Genomic DNA, 22,147 nt, shown 5'->3' on the forward strand with positions numbered 1-22,147 from the left:
ATTCAGATATTATATGGTTTTGATAGATGCATCTACAAGATGGTCACATGTGTGCTTGTTATAAACCCGCAAATTGGCCTTTGCGAGGTTACTAACTCAATCAATAAGATTAAGAGCACAATTTCCAGATTATGCAATTAAGACACTTCGTCTTGATAATGCTGGTGAATTTACGTCCCAAGCCTTTAATGATTATTGCATATTAACTGGGATAACAATTGAGCATCCGGTTACTCATGTTCATACTCAAAATGGTCTAGCGGAATCATTGATCAAACGCTTCCAATTAATTGCTAGACCAATTCTTATGAGAACAAAACTTCCCATTTCGGCATGGGGTCATGCTATTTTGCATGCAACAGCTCTTGTGCGGATCAAACCCATAAGTTATAATGAAGTCTCCCAAATACAATTGACTTTTGGTCAGGAGCCAAATATTTTCCATCTTAGAATATTTGGATGTGCAGTATATGTTCCAATTGCTCCACCACAACGTACAAAGATGAGATCCCAAGAAGGTTGGGGATATATATTGGATATGAACTCCTTCTATTATTTTGGAACCTATGACTGGAGATTTATTTACGGCAAGATTTGTTGATTGCCATTTTGATGAATCAATATACCCAATATTAGGGGGGAAAATAAGCAGTTGCAAAAAGAGATAGAATGGAATGTATTATCACTATCTCATTTAGATCCTCGAACAGATCAATGTGAACACGAGGTTCAAAAGATAATTTATTTGTAAAATATTACAAATCAACTGCCAGATGCATTAACTAACCTACCAAGAGTGACAAAGTCACATATTCCAATTGCTAATGCTCCCATTCGAATTGATGTCCCGGTTGGACAATCTATAAATGCAAATGAGTCTAATCCACGCTTGAAACATGGTAGACCAATTGGTTCCAAAGATAAAAATCCTCGAAAGTGAAAAGGAGAAAATGATCTAGGGGATCATAATATGGAGGCAATTGCTCAAAATGAGCCCTATGATATAACAAATGATAAGACCTCAGAGGAGGTCCAGATACCTGAAAATAATAAGAACGAAGAGATCTCAATAATGGGAAAAAGGTGGAACCGAAATAATATCATTATCGATAATGTTTTTGCTTATAATGTTGTTGTTCAAATAACGAAACAAGATGAGGATCTTGAACCAAGATTTGTCGATGAATGTAGACAGAGAAATGATTGGCCAAAAATAAAAAGATGTTATCCAGGCAGAATTAACTTTACTTGAAAAATGTGAGGTATTCAGACATATAGTTCGAACACCTGAAGGAATAAAGCCAGTGGAATATAAATGGATTTTTTGTGCGAAAACAAAATTATAAAAATGAAGTCGTTAGATATAAAACACGACTTATGGCACAAGGATTTTCGCAAAGACCTGGCATTGATTATATGGTGACATATTCTCCTGTGGTGGATGCAATCACCTTCGGGCATCTTATAAATCTGGCAGTCCATGAAAAACTTGATATGCGTCTGATGGATGTTGTCACAGACTATTTGTATGGCACATTAGACAATGAAATTTATATGAAAATTCCTGAAGGGTTTAAAGTTCCTGAAGCTAATAAAAGTTTTCGGGAAACTTGTTCAATAAAGCTTCAAAAATTCTTATACGGATTGAAACAATTAGGGCGAATGTGGTATAATCGCCTGAGCGAGTATTTGTTGAAAGAAGGGTATAAGAATGATCCAATTTGTCCTTTTGTATTTATAAGAAGGTCTGGATCTGAATTTGTTATAATCGCTGTGTATGTTGATGATCTAAATATCATTTGAACTCTTGGGGAACTTCCAAAAGCAATAGACTATTTGAAAAAAGAATTTGAAATGAAAGATATTGGAAAGACAAAATTTTGTCTTGGTATACAAATTGAGCATATGAAAGATGGAACTGTTGTCCATCAATCAACTTATACCGAAAAGATCCTAAAGAATTTTTATATGGATAAAGCATATCCATTGAGTATCACGATGATTGTGAGATCAATTGATATAAATAAAGATCGATTCCGATCTCATGAAAATGATGGAGAGCTTCTTGGTGAGGAAACTCCATATCTTAGTGCAATTGGGGCACTAATGTATCTTACAAATAATATTCGACCAAATATAACTTTTGCAGTAAATTTATTAGCAAGAATTAGTTCCTTTACAACAACAAGACACTGGAATGGTGTTAAGCATATTTTTAGATACCTCCGAGGGACAATTGTATGAGATTATTTTATTCTTATGAATCCGATGTACAGTTGATTGGTTATGCATATGCAGGTTATTTGTCTGACCCACATAAAGCTTGATCTCAAACAGGCTATCTATTTACTTGTGGAGTTACATCTATTTCATGGCGTTCAACAAAACAAACTTTAGCTGCTACATCTTTCAATCATGCAGAGATAATAGCTATTCATGAAGCTAGTCGAGAATGTGTATGGTTGAGATCAGTGACTCAACATATTCAACAATTGTGTGGTCTTTCTTTCAAAACGAAGATTCCAACGATATTGTATGAAGACAATGCTGCTTGTACAACTCAACTTAAAGGAGGATATATCAAAAGAGACAGAACAAAGCATATTTCACCAAAGTTCTTTTTCACACACGATCTTTAGCAAAATGGTGAGATAGATGTTCAATAACTCCGTTCAAGTGACAATCTAGCAGATTTATTCACTAAGGCATTGCCAGCATCAATATTTTAGAAGCTGAGACATAAAATTGGAATGCGTCGTCTCCGAGATATCAAATAAAGCTTTCATCAGGGGGTGTATAATACGCGTTATACTCTTTTTTCCTTAACCAAGGTTTTGTCCCAAATGGGTTTTCCTGGTAAGGTTTTTAATGAGGCAATACTCAATGCGTATTACAAGATGTGTGTACTCCTTTTCCTTCACTGGGCTTTTTCCCACTGGATTTTTTCTAGTAAGATTTTAACGAGACACATTATCTTTCAAATGAACATCCAAGGGGGAGTATTATAAATAAAGTGAATGTATATGGATGTTCATTTAATCCATCCATACATTCTATACAATGTACTACTTGGATAGATGTACCTATTAATTCCTAGGATGTATCTAGTGAGTTTTGGGTGTATCTTGTATAATATAAATAGGATATTCTTTGCCTATGGAAGAACACACAAGAAACACACTTGAATAAGATAACTTCAATATTCTCCTCCTATACGTCTTGTCTTTATTACTATATTGTTTTATTTTGCTCTCATTTCTTAACAATAGTAACACCAAAGTGTCTTATTTATGCAGTTTCTCCCTTACGAGTTTATTCGGATGAAATGACACCATATAACCACTTTTAGTTTTTCTCTTTACAACACAGCCACACTTTACAAAGTATTTCAAAATTTAGCCATTTCGCTGCTATCTTCTTAGATTGTGCTTTTTCTTCTTCTGCAACAATTCTGCTTCTTCTTTGTTCGAAAACAAACCAATTTACCAATCTTCACAATGTCAATTATCTGTTCTTCAGTTAGTTCCACAAGCATTTTTTATTATCGTCCAAAGTACCTTCTCCAAAGTTGTTCTTTATAAGTGGTTTAAGAAGTCTAAGGTCAAAACTTGAAATAAAAGTTTTTCAAGTTTATTAATTGTAAAATCAAACATTTATACTATATTTATCCTATTTTTAATCCAATAATAAACCAAATATCTATTAAAAAAATTTATCTACTAAATAATCTCGTTATTATTTAATCCTTGTATGATAAACTCAAGACTATAATCTAATGAATATATATTTGAATAAATGCCACAATGTCAGTAGTGGAAAAACATATTACTATAATAGATTAATAACCTAGAATTTTTTATTTTTTTTTTGTAATTACATAGATTTATTGTGATATTAACACTTCTAGCTATGCCGTGCGGATATCAAACAAGAATATACTGTTTTCGTCCTTTTTTCTCCCTACAAAAGGAAGCAGACAAAGACAAATCCTATTTATTTAGAAAGAAAAATAGTGTCTATGCATATAAAAGCAATGAATGAGAAAAATTGACAGCTTAGAAATGTACATAAATATCAAATGAAGACATCAACAAAAATATGTTTCAAGACTCGGTAAGTACTTAAAATTAAGGAAAAGTGCTTTTAGCAATAATTTTCTTTTACTTATTTAATAGAAGTAATTATGTAATTATATTTAATCTCGACGCAGCCTTTACGACTGAATATAATATAAGTATTGATTAACTATTTATTCAACTATGCTGTGTGTGTATTCGAATTTCGAAGATAGTAGTAGGGGCTGATCGAGCCCTTTGGTACTGGGTTCAACCTAAACCTAATATTTTGATGGGAAGTATAAATTTATGTATAAAAATTTATTAATATTATTATAAATAGTAATACATAACTTTAAAAATACAATAGGTCGCAACGTTCCCAGATTTTAATCCAGCAAGTTTGGTGTATTAAGTAAACCATTTTTTTTCCTATATGAACTTTTGCGTTAGATCAGGTTGGTTGAATGGAAGCTGGGGTTGGTGTAACTAAATATTCTTATTACTAAGACTCGAGAACAATAAAGAAATCAAGAAATTGGCCCCAGAAAGCTAATAGGTTAGGAAACAAGGAGTTGTCACGATAGATATAAATTAAATAAATAAATGAAGGACCATAGACAATCTGTATTGCCTAAGCTTTATTTTGCTAAATATTCTCAAAGGCAAACCTAACAATACAAATGGGATCGGATAGAATCGTTCCACTCTTAATCAAAGTCCAGATATTTCGAATTTGATCTATGTTAACGAAAAAATATTACTAGTAAGGAGTGCTTTTCCTTTAAAGGGCTTTATGCAACCTGTATCTAATCAGAGACTTAGTCAGTACTTGAAGTTTATAGGTTCGAGAATCTAATCAGTTTAAGTTATTTGTATCTAAATTATTAAATTGTATATATTCAATAAATTTCTTAAGAGAAATACATAATTTGGACAAAACTATTGAGTTTGGCCTCAACCGTAAATTGTACTCTAGCTCCGCCCTTATATCTAGCTTAATCGAGACTTTTGAGAACTTATCTTTTAACTCAAAACTCATAACGTCTAAATTAAATTTGAATATGCTAATAAATACACCATTCACAAAATCATATTTGAAAAGGCACCCTGTTTCTAATCATGTCTACTTTTGCTTCCACCAAACATTCAAGTGGGTCTAAAGCGACAGAACTGCCTGTTCCAAAGTGACAATACATTTTAATTTTAAGTACAAATAGGCACAAATAATATTCTGTATATTTTAACATCTTGCTACTTGATGATTGGACGGCTGCTTTTTCCTCTAGCAAAATAGCATATGTATATCCAATTTCAAAGAAACTAGAAAAAATGTAACCTCTTGAGTATTCTTAGCAAGAAATTCAAGAGGTTATAACTAAGAAGACAAATACTAACATTTTGAACTTTTTAGGTATATAATAGGAAAAAAATTAAGAAGAGCAATACTGGTCATGATTTTAGAAAAGTTTATAAGACAAACACCACCAAGGATTATGATAAAATAAATAAGATCCCGCTTTCCCTAATCGAAAACTTCGAGTTCAAACCCTAAAATGGAGAAACTTTTGATAGAAAGCTTTTCTTTTTGTGGGCTCTAAGCGACGTGAATTTATTAACCGAGCTAGTAACTTTTGAAGAAGAATTAACCTAAATAGTAGTCAACCTAACCGCTTGAACTAAAAATAGTCGGCGTTTGTTTAATATATAAGTATAATTTATGTATATATATATATATATATATATATATATATATATATATATATATATATATATATATATACTGTGTATAATCTATGTATATCGGCTAAAAAAGATAAACATGAATCTGTCCGATTATTTGTGTGAAGATCTCTATTTGAAATGTATAAAGAAAAAAAAATCATTTATATATGACAAGCTTATAGACTTGTTTTATCAATGGGAAATTTTACCGAACCCCCAATGTTAGTCAAATGACAGCCAACCCTGAACTAACGTAACTATACCAAATTAATGCTTATAAGACTTTTTCCAACTTTTCCTTTCCCAATTTCCATCAACCTTATTTTTCAAAGAGTACACACTGCACACCAAGATTCAATTAAAAAATACACCTCTTTTCTCACTCTTTCTACTTCATATATAAAAGAAAATATAGTCCTCATTTTTAATAGGCCATAGCCAAACTTTTCTTCTAAACTCTCTCTCTTAAAATCCACAACACCAAAATTTATAGACAAAAAAATCCTAGATATGAACCGTGGAGAGATCATAATTATTTATAATGTTATTTTGGTTATACTCTCAATTATTATCACAATTCTTGTTATCCTCCTCTTCATTTGTTGCAAGAAAAAACCAATCAAAGCTGAAGAAACTCTTCCAACAAAACAAAGTGCATCTTCTTATTCTTTAATGGATATTCATACAGCTACAGATGGATTCAACTATCGTAGAATCATCGGTCAAGGCCGAATAGGAAGCGTCTACGCCGCCATATTACCAAACGGAGAACAAGTAGCAGTGAAAAGAATACATCCAAGTTTAGTTTTAAGCAATGCTGGCTTAGGTTTTTCGTCGATAATGAAATGGCTTTCTTTAGTTGATCATCCGAATATCGTGTCAATTTTAGGGTTTTCTGAAGCTCCAGGTGAAAGAATTGTTGTTATGGAATATGAAGGTATGTTAAGTTTGGATTTTTATTTACATCAAAATTATGATGGTGTAGCTCTATTGGATTGGAGTTGTAGGTTAAGAATTGCTGCAAATGTTGCTAAGGGTATAGAATATTTGCATGAAGTTATGGCACCTAATATAATACATGGTTGTATTAAACCATCAAATATATTAATAGATGTTAAGTTTTGTGCTAGGGTTTGTGACTATGGTTTGTATTTTTTTTTGGGAAATAACTATGAAAGGAAATTAGGGTTAATGGGGTATGTAGATGATGAATATTGGATTGAAAAAAAAGGTGGTTCAAAGGAAAGTGATGTGTATGGATTAGGTGTGGTTTTGTTGGAGTTGTTGAGTGGAAGAAGAAATAGTGATAATCAAGAAAATTTGCTTGTGAAATGGGCATTGCCTTTGATTAAAGAAATGAAGTTTAGTGAATTTTTGGACCCAAGACTTGTTATACCAAGTGATATTAGACCTATTGTTAGATTGGCTAAAGTTGCTTTAGCTTGTGTTGGAAATTCAAGAAAAAGTAGACCTTCAATTGTTCAAGTTGCTGCTATTTTGACTAGCTTAGAAGTTGGATTAAGCTTCTGAGTCAGAGTAAAAAATATAATATATATTGTCATCAGAGGCGGGTTCGGGATTTGAAGATCGGAGTTACTCATTACTAATATATCACTATATTCTAAAGGCAGATGTATATACATCGAATTTTTGTCGAACTTTAGGAGTGCTGGTGACCCCTCTTGGTATAGCATATGTCCACCTCTATTTGTCATGCTTACATAGTTGGATTAAGCTTCTGAGTCAGTGTAATTATATTTTTATTAGAGGCGTATTTGACCCATGATTGGCGTATTTGACCCATGATTTGAAGGTTGTAGGTGCTCATTACGAATATATCATTATATTCTAAAGACAGATGCATATATACATCGACTTTTTATCGAATTTTACGGGTATCGATGACCCATCTCGTTATAACATATGGTCGCCTCTGATTGTCATGCTTACATAGTGGCGTTTGGTTGAAATGTCTGAGTTTTTGATATTTCCACATTTTATTTTTGAATTTTGGACAAAAAACAATAGTGGTGTTTATTTGGTTGAAATGTCTGAGTTTTTAAAAACTTTTTCAGCTTTTGTTAAAAAATTGAAAAAGACTTCCGAATTTAATTTTCTACCAAACACCATTAGAGAAATTAGTTTTCAGTTTTTCGAAAAATTGCGAAGAAAAAACCACACTGAAAGTTTTTTTAAATAAACTGAGATAATTATTAAAAGACTTGAAAAACTGAATTGAACATTTTGAGGATAAAAATAACTTTTTTGCAAGATTTAGTTCAATCGCTCTCAGTAAGAAACTCAAAAACTAATTTTGCACTCTTACAAAACTCCAAACTTCAAACAAAGGCCAGCAAATATTAATCAAGTCAAAGCAATAGCCAATCTACAGACGACTTGTGGTTTGGCAATTAATTGGAAATGTTGGTGGACTTTGACCTTGAAAACCGTAAATTGTAATGCTAACCGTGAGACTTATAAGTCACGGGTTTGAATTGTAAAAGCAGTCGCTAATGCTAGCATTACGATATGCTATTTACATCGCACCTCTTGAAGTGCGGTCTTTCTTCGGATCCTGTATATTAGGGGATGTTTTGTGCACCGATTTATCCTTGTTGTTGCTAGAGGAAAAATCAAATTAATTGGGCATATGCTTTTGGACGGTTGTTTTTTTCTTGTTTCCCAATCGGTGTTCGGTATCCGTATTGGAGCCCGATTATATCTGCATTCGCGCTGCGTAGGACCCCATTCGAGAGGAAGCAGTCCCTACCAAGGAGCAATCTCATTCACTGCACCACATCCTTTGTAGTTTATATGTCAATATATGATGGTGTCTAATTGATTTATTGTTATTTTGTTTGTGGACCAAGGAATCCTTCTTTAATTGTTAGGGGGGGGCCTTTCTTTTCTTTTTTTCTTTATTTGAGTGACCTTTTTTGTTGTCTCCTGTATATTATAATGTAGCAACGCTTTTTAGCTTGTCATTTCTTAATCATTTTTTTTGTCATTTCTTGATCATTTACTCATTTTGGATGAATCAATAGATATGCAAAAATTGGGTGATGTTTTTAAAATTAGACTATACTGTTTCTCATAAATTCGGGAATCTTGTCGCCTACCTTTGAATAATTTCAATCCTCAGATATAATAAATGTTATATATGTCCTATGTATATAAATTACTTTGTTTTATGAATGTGCTTTTCTAGTGTCGTCTTCATGATTATGTGTTTATGGAATTTCCATCTACTAGCTCTTTTTACAAAAAGATTGTTTCATTTCTTATGATGTAAGATATACATTCATTAAAACTAATTTTATGTGAGTTATAATTAGTACTATTTTGAGGAATTTTCAGAAATCACTATTATTTAGTTTCTATTAACTTCTTATAACTATCGTAAATATAATTACTTTCTATAGCTACTAGTATTTAGTTGTTACGCGACTATATTTGATATATTCGCGCTGCTGTATTCATGAATACAGTAGCGGAATTCGCCTACACCTAGAAAAATAGGGGAGTCAAGCCGTGCGACTGTATTCGTACCATTGTATTTATGAATACAGTAGCGAAATTCGCCTAAAAATAGGAGAGTCCAGTTGTTTAATAACGAAAAGAGGATTAATTAGCGTTTATCACTCATAATCTAACTCAACAAAATCAATTCTACATAAGATTTCATTACTACTATGTTGTATTCCATGTATTCGTGCGACTGTATTTATAGATACAATGAGGTAATCCGCCTAAAAAATAGGGATTACAACAGTTTAATTTTGTATTTCATGTATTCGCGCGACTGTATTTATAAATACGGTGAGATAATCTGCATGTATACATTGTATTCGATTCACTATATTCAATTCAACTGTATTCAAACAACAAAAAATTACAAAACATAGTATATATATTCCGCTGTATTACAGACCTTCGGAATACATAAATACAGACGAAAAAATAATGTATTTATACAAAAATATAATGTATTTATACACAATACAATGTATTTGTATCATTATATGTAACTAAATAGCAAAGAAGAGAAGAAAGTTCGCCGGAGATAACATTTTCCGATCAAGCAAAATACTGTATGCATTATATTAAAATTAAAAATAGAGATGAACAAAAACTTGGACCTCAAATCTTCTCCGGTGTAGCCATGGCCAGATCTGTTCGCCTAAGAGATGAGCCAATAGTAGATGATGAAGCCAACAATTCTGACGACGACCACGATGATGATCCCGACAATTCTGCTGATTTGAGCGAGAAGAGAGGATTGAGAATCTTGATGAGAGAGAGAAGGAAGAGAGAGAGAAAGAAAGAACATAATTGGCGTATTTGAAACCTCAACGGTAAGTATAAATAAATATCTATTTTGCTATAAAACAAAAAAGTTAGCTATAAGTAATAATATTTTGAAAGTGTTTTGGTTTATAATAGATAGGGTGAAATAATTTACTATAGGTGGTAAAATTTCCTATTATTTTCATGTTACAATACTAAAAGTAGAAAGCCTTCCTTTTTGTTATTTTTGAATAATCATTGAACGGGCCACTGAATGCTCGAACCCGAAACATCTGTGGGTCCCTTCTGAAAGCCCACTTGTCAGATATTACATCGTATACCTTATATTATATGTAAGTTTTTTCTTCCTTTTCTTCTCTTTTCTTTTTCTTAAAAAATATGATCGCATAAGGGGGGAGGGACGATACTGAGAATTAAACACACACCTCTTAAGTGCTAGATTATAACAGAAAGATTATTTTGCAGGATGATCAATAAGGAAAAGACTATTATGCAGTGATTAATATTGAAAAGTTTGTTATATATAAATTATTATTTTTGAGTCACGCTGGAGGGAAGTGTGAAAAGATCCTCCTAATTTGGGAGGGTTTAAAAAAAATGATAAAAGGGTATTTTTATCTTTGAACCGTGTAATATTTGTCCTCATTGCTAATACACGAGTGTTATTTTACATTTTATGTCGCATCCTAGATTCTGCATCATGAGATTCTTTTCGGAAGTTGGGGCTCAACACCTTTTCTCTATTTGGGCTTTCGGAATTATACTGCTAACAATTAGTTCTGGAATCGTAATTTTGAGTAAAAATGGCGTGTGGTAGTCACTATTGAATGTGATATTTATTTTTTATCCAGCAATTTTAATGTTAAGCAAAAATAGCTACTACTCTATTAAAATTAATATGAAAAGATATTTTTACCTTTTCTTCCATTGCTTTTCTTCTCAAACCCTCGCTTCTCTCTGAACTTGGAATTCCGGTTGAGATGGCTTCGTCGTCGGCAACAAAATTCGAAAGCTTTTCTCAAAGTTGAAATTCTCAGTTCTCAGTTTTATCCTCGGAGCCCCTGTGCTCTCATTTCATTTGCAGGGGCGAAACTTCTGTAGAATCTCGCTCAACTGCTACTGGAGAAGAGGAGCATTACTAAAGCTATTTGCTTGAGAGTTCATAACGGGCATCCAAAGAAGCATCTAGACTACGCATTGTGTTATTTTACAAATTATAAGTTCCTAACATGAGTTAATAGGTCCTGAACTTACAATTACAAGTTCAAAAGTTAAGGACAATAGGTCCCGAAGTCATGAACTTAGACTAACAAGCTCAAAAGTTAAGGACAATAGGTCCTCAACTTAGGCTAAGAAGCCCAAAAGTTAAGGACAATAGGTCCTGAACTTACAGTTACAAGTTCAAAAGTTAAGGACAATAGGTCCTGAAGTCCTGAACTTAGACTAACAAGCTCAAAAGTTAAGGACAATAGGTCCTGAACTTAGGCTAAGAAGCCCAAAAGTTAAGGACAATAGGTCCTGAACTTACAGTTACAAGTTCAAAAGTTAAGGACAATAGGTCCTGAAAACTTAGACTAACAAGCTCAAAAGTTAAGGACAATAGGTCATGAACTTAGGCTAGGAATAAACCCAAAAGTTAAGGACAATAGGTCCTGAACATAGACTAACAAGCTCAAAAGTTAAGGACACTTGGTCCTAAACTTACAGTTACAAGTTCAAAAGTTAAGGACATGTAGTCCCGAAGTCCTGAAGTTAAGTTCAAAAGTTAAGGGCATGTAGTCCTGAACTTAGAGTTCCAAGTTCAAAAGTTAAGGACATGTAGTCCTGAAGTCCTGAACTTAGAGTTACAAGTTCAAAAGTTAAGGACATGTAGTCCCGAAGTTATGTTCAAAAGTTAAGGACATGAGCAGAAAGGTATTTTCGTCCGGGCAGTTAAGGACATTTTAAACAATGGCTTAAAAGTAAATATATGTATTAGTAGCTAACCGTGCACTTCCCCCTAATTTTGAGGGTATGATCTGGATAAATTGGATTAGGCCATATAGTGACTTTTAGCTTAAGCCTTTTGGGTGAGGGTCCAAATTACGTGAGAAATGTATATTTTTGGTCATTTTTCAAAAGAAAAAATTTCACTTTATACCCATTAATTCCAAACTATTTACCATTTAATGTCCAGGTCCAAACTATTTATTACTCCTACTCATGCGGCCCAAACTATTTACCCGATTATTCATTTGGATTTTAGGATTTTGGGAAAATCATAGTATAGCAATTTGGGTGCGCTAGAAACTAATTTTTACATCTGGGTGTTGTCCAAACCGGTTTGTTTCAAGAAATTGAGGACTAAATCGGGATTTTTTAAGGATTTCCATAAAGTTACCTTGGAAGATGTAGAGGTTGCTTCTTCTTTTGAGAATCCTAGAGAATTAACCAGATATTTTACCAAGAAATGTGTCGGGGGAGGAGCTGGGGTTGCACTTGTTGAGTAGAAATATTGAGATACAACTATTGCTTTGCCTCTGAGTCTGACGAGCATATCATTTATCTATTGTTGTTAAGGATTTTGCAAGAGTAGAAAATACTTCTACCATTAACAGAAGAGTTGATGGGTTTAACTGTTTAGATATTTATTAGTTTGAAAAAAATGGGTCTTAAACTGCGAAATTTTTAGCTTAAAATCGAAGAAGAACACAACTACCCAATAGTATACTGCTATGATATATAATATGTTGTAGGAGTATATAGCTAGAATGCAACAGTATACTATTATAGTTTACAATATGCTATAACGGTATATTGTAATAATCGATGAATAACACATTTACCTAACGGTATACCGCTACAATATACAATGTACTATAGGAGTATATAGTTATACTGCAACAATATACTATTATAGTATACAATACATTATTATAGTATACTGTAATAATATATAATATACGAAAAAGGTCCAAATATGCCCGTGAACTATGCGAAATAGGACAAATATGTCCGTCGTTATTACTTTGGCCCAAATATGTCTAAATCGTCCAATAGTTGTGCAAATTTGCCATTATTAGACGGAAACCATATTTTCTTCTTTTTTAATCTATTGATACCAAACCCGACTTAAAAACACCCGACCCGACCCACCCTAATTCTAAAAGACCCAAACATAATCCCCTAAAACAGACGCTCCCCAGCCCTAAAACAAATGCTCATATTCCTTCTGTCATCTTCTTCCTAAATCCCAACTAGGGTTCTTCTTCTTTCTCCTCTTTCTTTTTTTTATCCTTTAATTTTTCAATCCAACCAGTTGTTTCCTTCTTGTTTGATCCACTCACTTTCCTCTCTTACTTCTTTCATTTGCTTTGAAATGTCGGAATGTTCGAGTTCTTCAAATAGCCGTCGAAGGATGTGTGGATGTGGAGTTGCTGCACTCCATCTCACATCGCGGACTGAAATGAATTTCGGAAGATGCTTTTTCAAGTGTCATAAACCTACATGATGTAAGTTTTCTATTTTTTTTCTAATTAATGCTTATTCCGACAGATTTGGATCAATGATTTTGGAATATTTGTAATCGATTTTTTTATGATGTTAATGTTTTATTTGCAGAAAACTGGATGTGGTTATTGGAAATGGGAAGACGATGAATTTCCACCAAGAGCTATTGTTGTCATCAACAAATTGAAAAGGGAAAAGGATGCTCTTCTTAAAGAAAGACTTGGAAACAGGGGGGATAAATTATTTCTTATGTTTCTGGGTTTCATTATTGGATTTGTGGTTAGCTTCATGTTTTGAGGGAAGACTTGAAAATATGGTTGTAATTATTTATGGTTGTTTTAGTTGTATAATTTATTTGCATTGTATTGTAATGGTTGGATGAAAATGATTGTAATATGCAGTTTATTATTTCTGATGTAATGGTTGAAAATATGGTTGTAATTTAAATGCATTGTAATGCTATGGTAGTAATTCGTTAGCAACATTTGTGTGAACATTCTGGTGTTATATAATTGCTCAGTAACATTATGATCAGGGAGTAATATGTGATCCATATAATTGCAAAAGTTTGCCTCAACTATGAGGAGGATTGCAAAAGTTTGCCTTTCTCTCAGTGCCTCAACTAATGTTGACCAACTTCTATCTTTTGTATCATCTAGTCCTAACTGTCCATTTGCACCTTTTCCCCATGTGTAAACGTTTCCCCTTGATGTTAGCACAACAACATGATAAGATCCTGAGGATATCTCTGTAACAAATTCCTCTAAGTTTTCCTTGCACAAGCACTAATGATTTGTCTTTGGATTATGGATTTCCCAGTTGACCGTGCATTGCACTTCCCATGGTAAAAACTTTTTCTGCGCTAGATAGTGCAGTAGTTAGGGTGCTTGCGTAGGAAACAACTTCCTTTATCCCCATTGCCCCATGTAAACAGCTTCCTAGCTGGATTATTGAATTTAAGACGATCAACAATGATTTCCACTACTACAATTGTATGCATACTGGAATAACCACATATTTACATAATACCAATACTGCTAAATGATTTCCACTACTGCAGCAATAATACCAATACTGCTGAATAACCACATGGTTATGGTAGCAACAATGCTGAATAACCACATATTTACATAGCCACATTGGAATATAGTTAAACAAACAAACATTCATATCCACCAAACCAAGATAACATGCATATCAGTTAAACCAACATAAAATTCACCAAAAATCAATCGTTTTGTGCATAATAGTTATCCATAAACTAAGTTCCTTAAGTTTTTCACAAAAATAATTAGCCAACTTATGCTAAATTTCAGCATTTGGTACAGGGACTCCTTCCCCATTTGGCTTCATCTTCTTTTTCTTTTTTCTTACTTCAGCTTGGAGCTGGCTAAGTGTAACTGCAGCTTTCCCCTTCCAAGTTGCCTTAGTTGGTGAGTAAGGCAAGTTTGTCGGCATAGACACTCCATCTGCACCCCCAGTAAATTGAATCCTTCTACTCCCAGTTGGTAGTTTTGCTTTCAGCCTTCTTTCCTTAAGTATTGATTGTGACTCAAAGATGATTTGTGGCCTCAACACTGGATCTTCCTCATCACCAATATCTGGACCATAGGCTTGTGATTGTTGTATTGTGACTTGAGAAGAGTAATCAGATTGTTGTGTTGTGACTTGAGAAGAGTAATCAGATTGTTGTGTTTGTACTTCAGTTTTAGATTGTTTTGTTTCCTCATCGCCAATATCTGGACCATCTTTGCTCTGTCAACCAAAGAATGAGTTAATAAGAAATTGTCATACTTTAAATTTCCATTATAAATTTGTTTTACCTTGAAACAAGTCCTAGAATTGTGGTTCTCTCCACCATATTTGTTGCATGTCATCACAGTTCCTTTCCTTGAATAACTCCACTCCCTTGCTTGCTTCATCAGGTTCTCTATTTCTCTTTACCTTGGGTCTGCCCACAGTCTTGGCAATTTCAGGTGGATCCATTGCTTGGCTAAGTTCAATTTTCCAGAATTTTATACCCCTAACTGGTTGAAACGTGTGCTTGTAAGTCAAGGAATATGCTTCTTTGCTATAGTACCAATGTATTTGTTCCTTAGTATCACCCTTTCAAAAGTAAGAAATAACACTAATTAGATAACTTGGAAAATATGAGCTTAAGTGAGAAAACTAACTTAAAATATTGCATACCCTATCATATATTATAGCTTTGATAGCATGGGGGCAAGGGATACCAGAAAGTTACCATAATCTACAAGTGCATTTTTTATGTTCAAGATCCACAGTATGTCTATCATCACCTTCTGTGATTTCGTATCCGAAGTCACCATTAAACTCAACCTTGCAATAATGAGAAATTGCCCTATAGTCATTGTATAGAATCAAATCACTTGGACTATAGTCACCATTCCATTTTCTGACAAAATAGATATAAAGAGTCAAATACAAGGAGTGTAAAATAGAAGCAGAACAGTTCATTATAACTAGCCATTACCTAATTTTATCTTCATTGATAGCCAACAAATTCATAACCTTTATTCTAATATCCTCGAGCATCTTGATAATTGGCATATGTCTAGCTTCAAGAATCTATGCATTAAACGACTCGGTGAAATTATTATCAACCATCATGTTTTTACATTGAGTGTCAAAATATGCTCTATACCAAGATTGTGGAGGATAATGTAGGAGATCTTTGGCAGCAGAGGCATCTTCATCCTCACATAGCTCTCCCATCGTTTTAGTTGATCTTTGAAATCTTCTTCATAAGTGCTCCAGGTACACCACCACAACAACTTCTTCATATGTCCACTTCTCCACTTCTTCTGCTAATTTTCCTCAATATGTCTTACGCAATACCTATGATGAGCTTTAGGAAGTATATTATGCACAACATCAATTAACCCCTATGATAAAACAGGAACAAACAATCATAAAAGGTAAAATATATAAGTGTATACAAGAGAATAATATAAATCAGAGATGAAAGTTGTAGTGTTTACCTTTTGCATATCTGAGATGAAAGTCACTCCTTGTCCATCATTTAGCTCCAGAGAAAGCTTCAAACACTCTAAAAACCAACCCCAACTCCTGGCAGTTTCCTTGTCTACCACAACCCATGCAAGAGGATAAAATTGGTTCATACAATCTTGACCAATAGCCACTACCAACTGACCCTTAAATCTACCCTTACGAAAGGTACCATCCAGCCCAATCAGTGGTCTTAAGTCACTTTTCCACCCATTTTTCAATGCATTGAAGCATATGTACATCCTTAAGAACTTTCTTTTCCCTTCTTCAAGAGCATTCTTTGATAAATTGATCACAAAATCACTGCGCGGATTAGATTGTCTTACTTTTTGTCCATAAGCCTCGAGTTTGTTAGAGTCATCAACAAAACTGCTCTCCAACTTCTTAAGAGCCAAACCCTTGGCCCTTTTGAGCTTACTTTTGGACATATTTAAATCAAAATCACTCTCCAACTCAGCTTTCATATCCTATAACTTGTACTTAGAACTGTATTGCACCTTTCTCTTAAAAAATTGGGCCAAAGTATTTTGATCAGCCCAAGCATTTTTGAAAGATGGATCACATGTATGTTAATCTTTCAATGTTTTGATTCTAATGGTAGGACACTTCTTATCATTTGAAATATACAGTCTAAAAGGGCAGCCGTCAACACACTTGTAACTAACCCTAGTTGTATCAGTTTTGTGCAATTTCAACCCTTTTTTATTTACTAGTGCATAAAAGTTTACTGCCCTTCTAGCTTCTACAATATCCTTAAATGTCATACCTACCTCTAACTCCTTAAAATGTTCCAACTTATCAGTTACAACCATCTTCTTTTCTTTGACAATACCATCAAGTTCTATAGAATCATCCTCAAAACAATCTGATTCATCAAAGTCACTTCCCCCAAGACTATGTTCGCATTCAGAAGCTACATCAATGTCTATAGAATATGCCTCTGTATGATGAGTAATATTTTGAGCAAATACCTTTAAGTCAGATTCATCAACAACAAAGAAATTAATCACCTTGAAGTCTTTAGAAAACAAGCACTGAAGAGTCTTCACACCTTCGTCATCAGCTACCAAGTAGTACCTTCCCGAAGGTCCAGTCACTAAAAGTTATTCGACAGAGCTAAACCCTAACTTTTTTGTAAACTCTTCACAGATAAAATCATATTTAACAAGATAAGAGACATAACCAGACAAAGTGTGCACTGACATCTTGTTATATTCTATCTCAGGGGAAAAGACCCAGTTACCCCCATAGTGAAACACCAAATCCACTTTATCAATCATCTTCAATGGACTTCACATGTAAAGATATAGAAAAAGGGACCAAAAAGGGACCACGTCAGTATATATAAATAGTCATATTCAAAACGCAGACCAAAAAACAAATAGCAAATCCTGTCCAAGATTTTTAAATTAATGTATTAAAATACAAAAGGCCCCAACCACCCGACAAAACCATCAATCCGCCCAAATTAACTGATTGTATTTTGTTCCTTAGTGTATTAAAATACAAAAAGATATCAGAAACAATATCTCTCTTTAATTGAGTCTAACAAAGCATAGTTTGTCCCTACATATGAAACACGTAAGAAAAAACTCGAAATCCCATATACAACACACAAAGAAAGAATAAAGTAGTCATACCTTAGTCAAAAGATGGAAAACCCTAGCTTGTCATACTCAAAGATGGAAACCCTAGACAGCCTGTTTAGGAAGAAGAAGACGGAAGGAAGAAAATGGGCGGTTTAGGAAGAAGATGGACGGTTTAGGAAGAAGAAGAGAGAAGATGGGTGCACCCGTCTGTTTGGAAAGGGGCGATACAGTGCTGGTTGTGTTTGGGTCTTTTAGAATTAGGGTCGGTCAGGTCGGGTCGGTTGTTTTTAAGTCGGGTTTGGTATCAGTAAATTAAAAAAAAAATGGTTTCCGTCTAATAATGGCAAATTTGCACAACTATTGGATGGTTTGGACATATTTGGGCCAAACTAATAATGACAGACATATTTGTCCTATTTCGCATAGTTCACGGGCATATTTGGACCTTTTTCGTATAATATATTGTAATAGTATGCTGTAATAGTATATAATATACTATAATAGTATACTTATTACCCGTAAATTCACTTACCATTTCTCTTTTAATTTGCTTTAAGCTTTTACTCAGCGTGAGGGGCAAATTGAAAATGCAAAAAATAAATAAATTATAGTACGCTATATAATGTAACGGTATACTCTTACAATTAGATCCTTTTAGAATTTTTTAAAATTTTTATTGACAACTGATATTATTTCAGTTTAATAATTGAATTAATTTTTTTATCTCTTTGAGTACAATTGTATACCTTGTTGGTATAGCTATATACTATACTGGTATCATATATTAGTTAATATTTTTTTTATTGTATTAGCAACATTTAATTGGTACACAATTTGATTTTTCTTTAGTAATAATATAAAAAAAGAATAATAAAAAATAGTAAAAACAGTAAATGAAATTAGATTATGAAGAAAAAAAGAATATAAAAAAAGAAACTAAATAAAATTAGAAAAGGAAAAAAGACAAAAATAAGAAGAAAATGAGAAAAAAGAAAGGAGAAAAGAAAAAGAAAAGAAAAGAAGCATAGAAATAAAAAAGAATTGGAGAATAAAGAAAAAATTCCCCACAAAAACTACTATGGGTAGAAAATGTAATTAGTTTATGGGTAGAAAAATAATTGGGTAGACAAAGGTAAATAGTTCTATCAAAACTTTTGAGAATGGAGAAGGGTTGCAACTGCAGAGGCGAAGCAAGGATCTAAAACTTATAGATTCACTATTCTAATTCTTTTAAGTTATTGGGTTCAAATCAATTATAATTTGTGCATAATTTAATAATTTTTTAAGATAAATATAGAATTTGGACAAAAATTACTGAGTTCAGCCGAACCCGTATCGGAAGGGCTAGCTCCGCCCCTGGTTGCAAGCATGACAATCGCATAGCTAATTGATGTTCGCTAACGATTTCTTATTTTGCCATTTAAACGTTAACTTCGAATATAGTCACTTTATCCAGATATCGCTTGGGTTTTCTTCTTATTATTATTCTAGTTATTTATATCACGTGGCAAGAAGATAGAGGAATGGGATGCTTTATTAACGAGGCTTTCTTGTTTTGTCTATACTTTCCCCGTCTCAATTTATTTCCCCGTCTCAATTTATATGAACATATTACTATTTGGACGGTCAATATAAATAAGATTTGCTTTGCTTTTGCATTCAAAGCGGGACTGGTAAAATAAAGCTAGGAAAATATTGGACTTTGTAAAATGATGAACAGTAATATCTAATAAATGACATACTTTAACAAAAAAAAGTACAGTTGTTTTCTTTAGTTGTCAAATCAAGTATGAAAACTTTACAACAAGAAAATGCAAGGAAGAAAGATATATAGTCCAGAACGTCAATTCTGAACTACAGCGAAGAAAAAACCAAAAGAGACAGACTTATATAGAAGAGTATATACGAAATGAAATGATCAAATTAATAGGGTTGACCTTTAAGATTCATAGTATTGAACTAATTATACTTTTAAAATTATGAGTTGAAATTTATTGTTTATTAAAAAAATTGTGAGTTTTACGTAAAAAATCACATCCATGCATTAAGGTAAAACCCTAAAACCAAAACTTCCTCGTTAAGCTCTTGGATTACGTTTCTTCCCTGATAAGCTAATTCGTTTCGTTATTTGTAGTATATAACATGAACACCAATTTGAATAGACAACTAACAAAAAATATCCTAAACATGTCGGCTGGTACAAGGATTTATAATGTGAAAACCAAGAATTTTAATTTGTATTTTCAAGTCTCCCTCTCTTAATCCAGCAACTGCCAGCTTACGTAATAAATTCAAAATGAGTATGGTCTTACTGTTTATAAGAACAAAGATGATATCCAGAGTTGTAACAATTATAGGGGTATTAAATTACTGAGTCATACCATGAAAGTGTGAGAGAGGGTGGTTGAAGCGAGGGTAAGGATGACAGTGTCTATATCCGACAACCAGTTCAGATTTATGCCGGGTCGTTCAACTACAGAAGCTATACACCTTGTTCGGAGGTTGGTGGAACTGTATAGAGAGAGGAAGAAGGATCTGCACATGGTGTTTATTGACCTAGAGAAAGTGTATGACAATGTTCCTAGAGAAGTTCTCTGGAGGTGCTTGGAGGAAAAAGGTGTGTCTGTCCCGTACATTATGGCGATTAAGGACATGTACGATGGGGCTAAGACTCGGGTTAGGATAGTAGGAGGAGACTCTGACCATTTTCCGGTTGTAATGGGGTTACACCAAGGTTCTGCACTCGGTCTGTTCTTATTCGCCTTAGTGATGGACACGTTGACGCACCATATTCAAGGGGAGGTGCCATGGTGCATGCTATTCGCCGATGACATAGTTCTGATTGATGAGTTACGAGCCGGTCTTAACAAGAGGCTGGAGGTTTGGAGACAGGCTTTTGAGTCTAAGAGTTTCAAGCTGAGTAGGACGAAGACGGAATACCTACAGTGTAAGTTCAGCGCTGAGCCGGGAAAAGTGGGTGTGGATGTGAGGCTTGAATCACAGGTCATCCCAAGTAGAGGCAACTTCAAGTACCTTAGGTCGATTATCCAGGAGGAAGAGAGATAGACGAGGATGTCACACAACGTATTGGGGTAGTATGGATGAAGTGGAGGTTAGCGTCTGGAGTTTTGTGTGATAAGAGAGTGCCATCGATTCTCAAAGGTAAGTTCTATAAAGCGGTGGTTAGACCGGCAATACTGTAGGGGGCTGAGTGTTCGCCTGTTAAGAACTCACATATCCAGAAGATGAAAGTGGCAGAAATGAGGACGTTGAGGTGGATGTGCGGGCACACTAGGATGGATAAGATTAGGAATGATAACATTCGGGAGATGGTGCACGTAGCTCCCATTGATGACAAGATGCGGGAAGCGAGACTCAGATGGTTCGGGCATGTTCAGAGGAGAAGCCCAGATGCTCCAGTAAGGAGGTGTGAGCGGCTAGTTGTGAAGGGAACGAAAAGTGGTAGAGGACGGCCTAAGAAGTATTGGGGAGAGGTGATCAGACATGATATGGCGAGGCTTCAAATTTTCGAGGACATGACACTTGATAAGAAATTGTGGAGGTCGAGTATTAAGGTTGTAGGTTAGGAGGTAGTTGAGTCTTGCCTTACTAATACCGCTGTGAGACTAGTCTGGTAGGGTTTTTGTCTAAGATAGCTAGTGGCAATGTTGTGTCTTACTATTTTTCAGTGTATGACCTATTTACTAGCTATCGATTTTGCTTTGCATCTTTCTTCCGTATTTCATGTTCTTATTTTTCTTATGATTTTTGTGGTGATACTAATATTGTCTACATTTGTCTTTTGTTTTTCTGAGCCGAGAGTCTTTCGGAAACAGCCTCTCTATCCCTTCGGGGTAGGGGTAAGGTCTGCGTATTCACTACCCTCCCCAGACCCCATTAGTGAAATTTTACTGGATTGTTATTGTTTTAAAAATACCAAGTAGAGGTATG

The 22,147-nt window shown here is 34.0% G+C and overlaps 2 protein-coding genes and 1 long non-coding RNA gene across 4 annotated transcripts; 2 read left to right on the top strand and 1 right to left on the bottom strand.

Moving 5' to 3' along the window:
- The first annotated feature begins 6,192 nt into the window (after positions 1 to 6,192).
- On the top strand, positions 6,193 to 7,574 carry LOC107760522 (serine/threonine-protein kinase-like protein CCR2). Its single transcript, XM_016578586.2, has one exon. It carries the CDS (start codon positions 6,291 to 6,293, stop codon positions 7,308 to 7,310), a length of 1,020 nt encoding a protein of 339 aa, XP_016434072.1. The 5' UTR covers positions 6,193 to 6,290; the 3' UTR covers positions 7,311 to 7,574.
- Positions 7,575 to 13,260: 5,686 nt separating this feature from the next.
- LOC107760500 (uncharacterized) lies at positions 13,261 to 14,048 on the top strand. The gene is made up of 2 exons (XR_001642411.2): positions 13,261 to 13,579; positions 13,689 to 14,048. It is a non-coding gene; the product is annotated as an uncharacterized LOC107760500 (long non-coding RNA).
- Positions 14,049 to 15,059: 1,011 nt separating this feature from the next.
- On the bottom strand, positions 15,060 to 18,404 carry LOC142162751 (uncharacterized). Of its 2 annotated transcripts, none has more exons than XM_075219474.1 (6): positions 18,248 to 18,404; positions 16,580 to 17,897; positions 16,072 to 16,483; positions 15,823 to 15,993; positions 15,401 to 15,683; positions 15,060 to 15,332 (listed from the first exon to the last, which is right to left on the bottom strand). In XM_075219474.1, exons 2-3 carry the CDS (start codon positions 17,069 to 17,071, stop codon positions 16,406 to 16,408), a joined length of 570 nt encoding a protein of 189 aa, XP_075075575.1. In that variant the 5' UTR covers positions 17,072 to 17,897; positions 18,248 to 18,404; the 3' UTR covers positions 15,060 to 15,332; positions 15,401 to 15,683; positions 15,823 to 15,993; positions 16,072 to 16,405. The 2 variants fall into 2 exon arrangements, with proteins under 2 accessions (XP_075075575.1, XP_075075560.1); XM_075219459.1 differs by having other exon boundaries at positions 15,768 to 15,993.
- Positions 18,405 to 22,147: the final 3,743 nt, after the last annotated feature.

Source organism: Nicotiana tabacum, chromosome 1 (assembly GCF_000715075.1).
Source record: "Nicotiana tabacum cultivar K326 chromosome 1, ASM71507v2, whole genome shotgun sequence".
NCBI classification, from domain to species: domain Eukaryota; kingdom Viridiplantae; phylum Streptophyta; class Magnoliopsida; order Solanales; family Solanaceae; genus Nicotiana; species Nicotiana tabacum.

Excerpts from the sequence above, each read along its gene's own strand:
- LOC107760522 (XM_016578586.2), top strand. The coding sequence starts at position 6,291 with ATGAACCGTGGAGAGATCATAATTATTTATAATGTTATTTTGGTTATA.
- LOC142162751 (XM_075219474.1), bottom strand. The coding sequence starts at position 17,071 with ATGAAAGCTGAGTTGGAGAGTGATTTTGATTTAAATATGTCCAAAAGT. Across the intron at positions 16,484-16,579 it reads TCATCTCAGATATGCAAAAG|GGGTTAATTGATGTTGTGCA; the intron begins GTAAACACTACA and ends GTTTTATCATAG.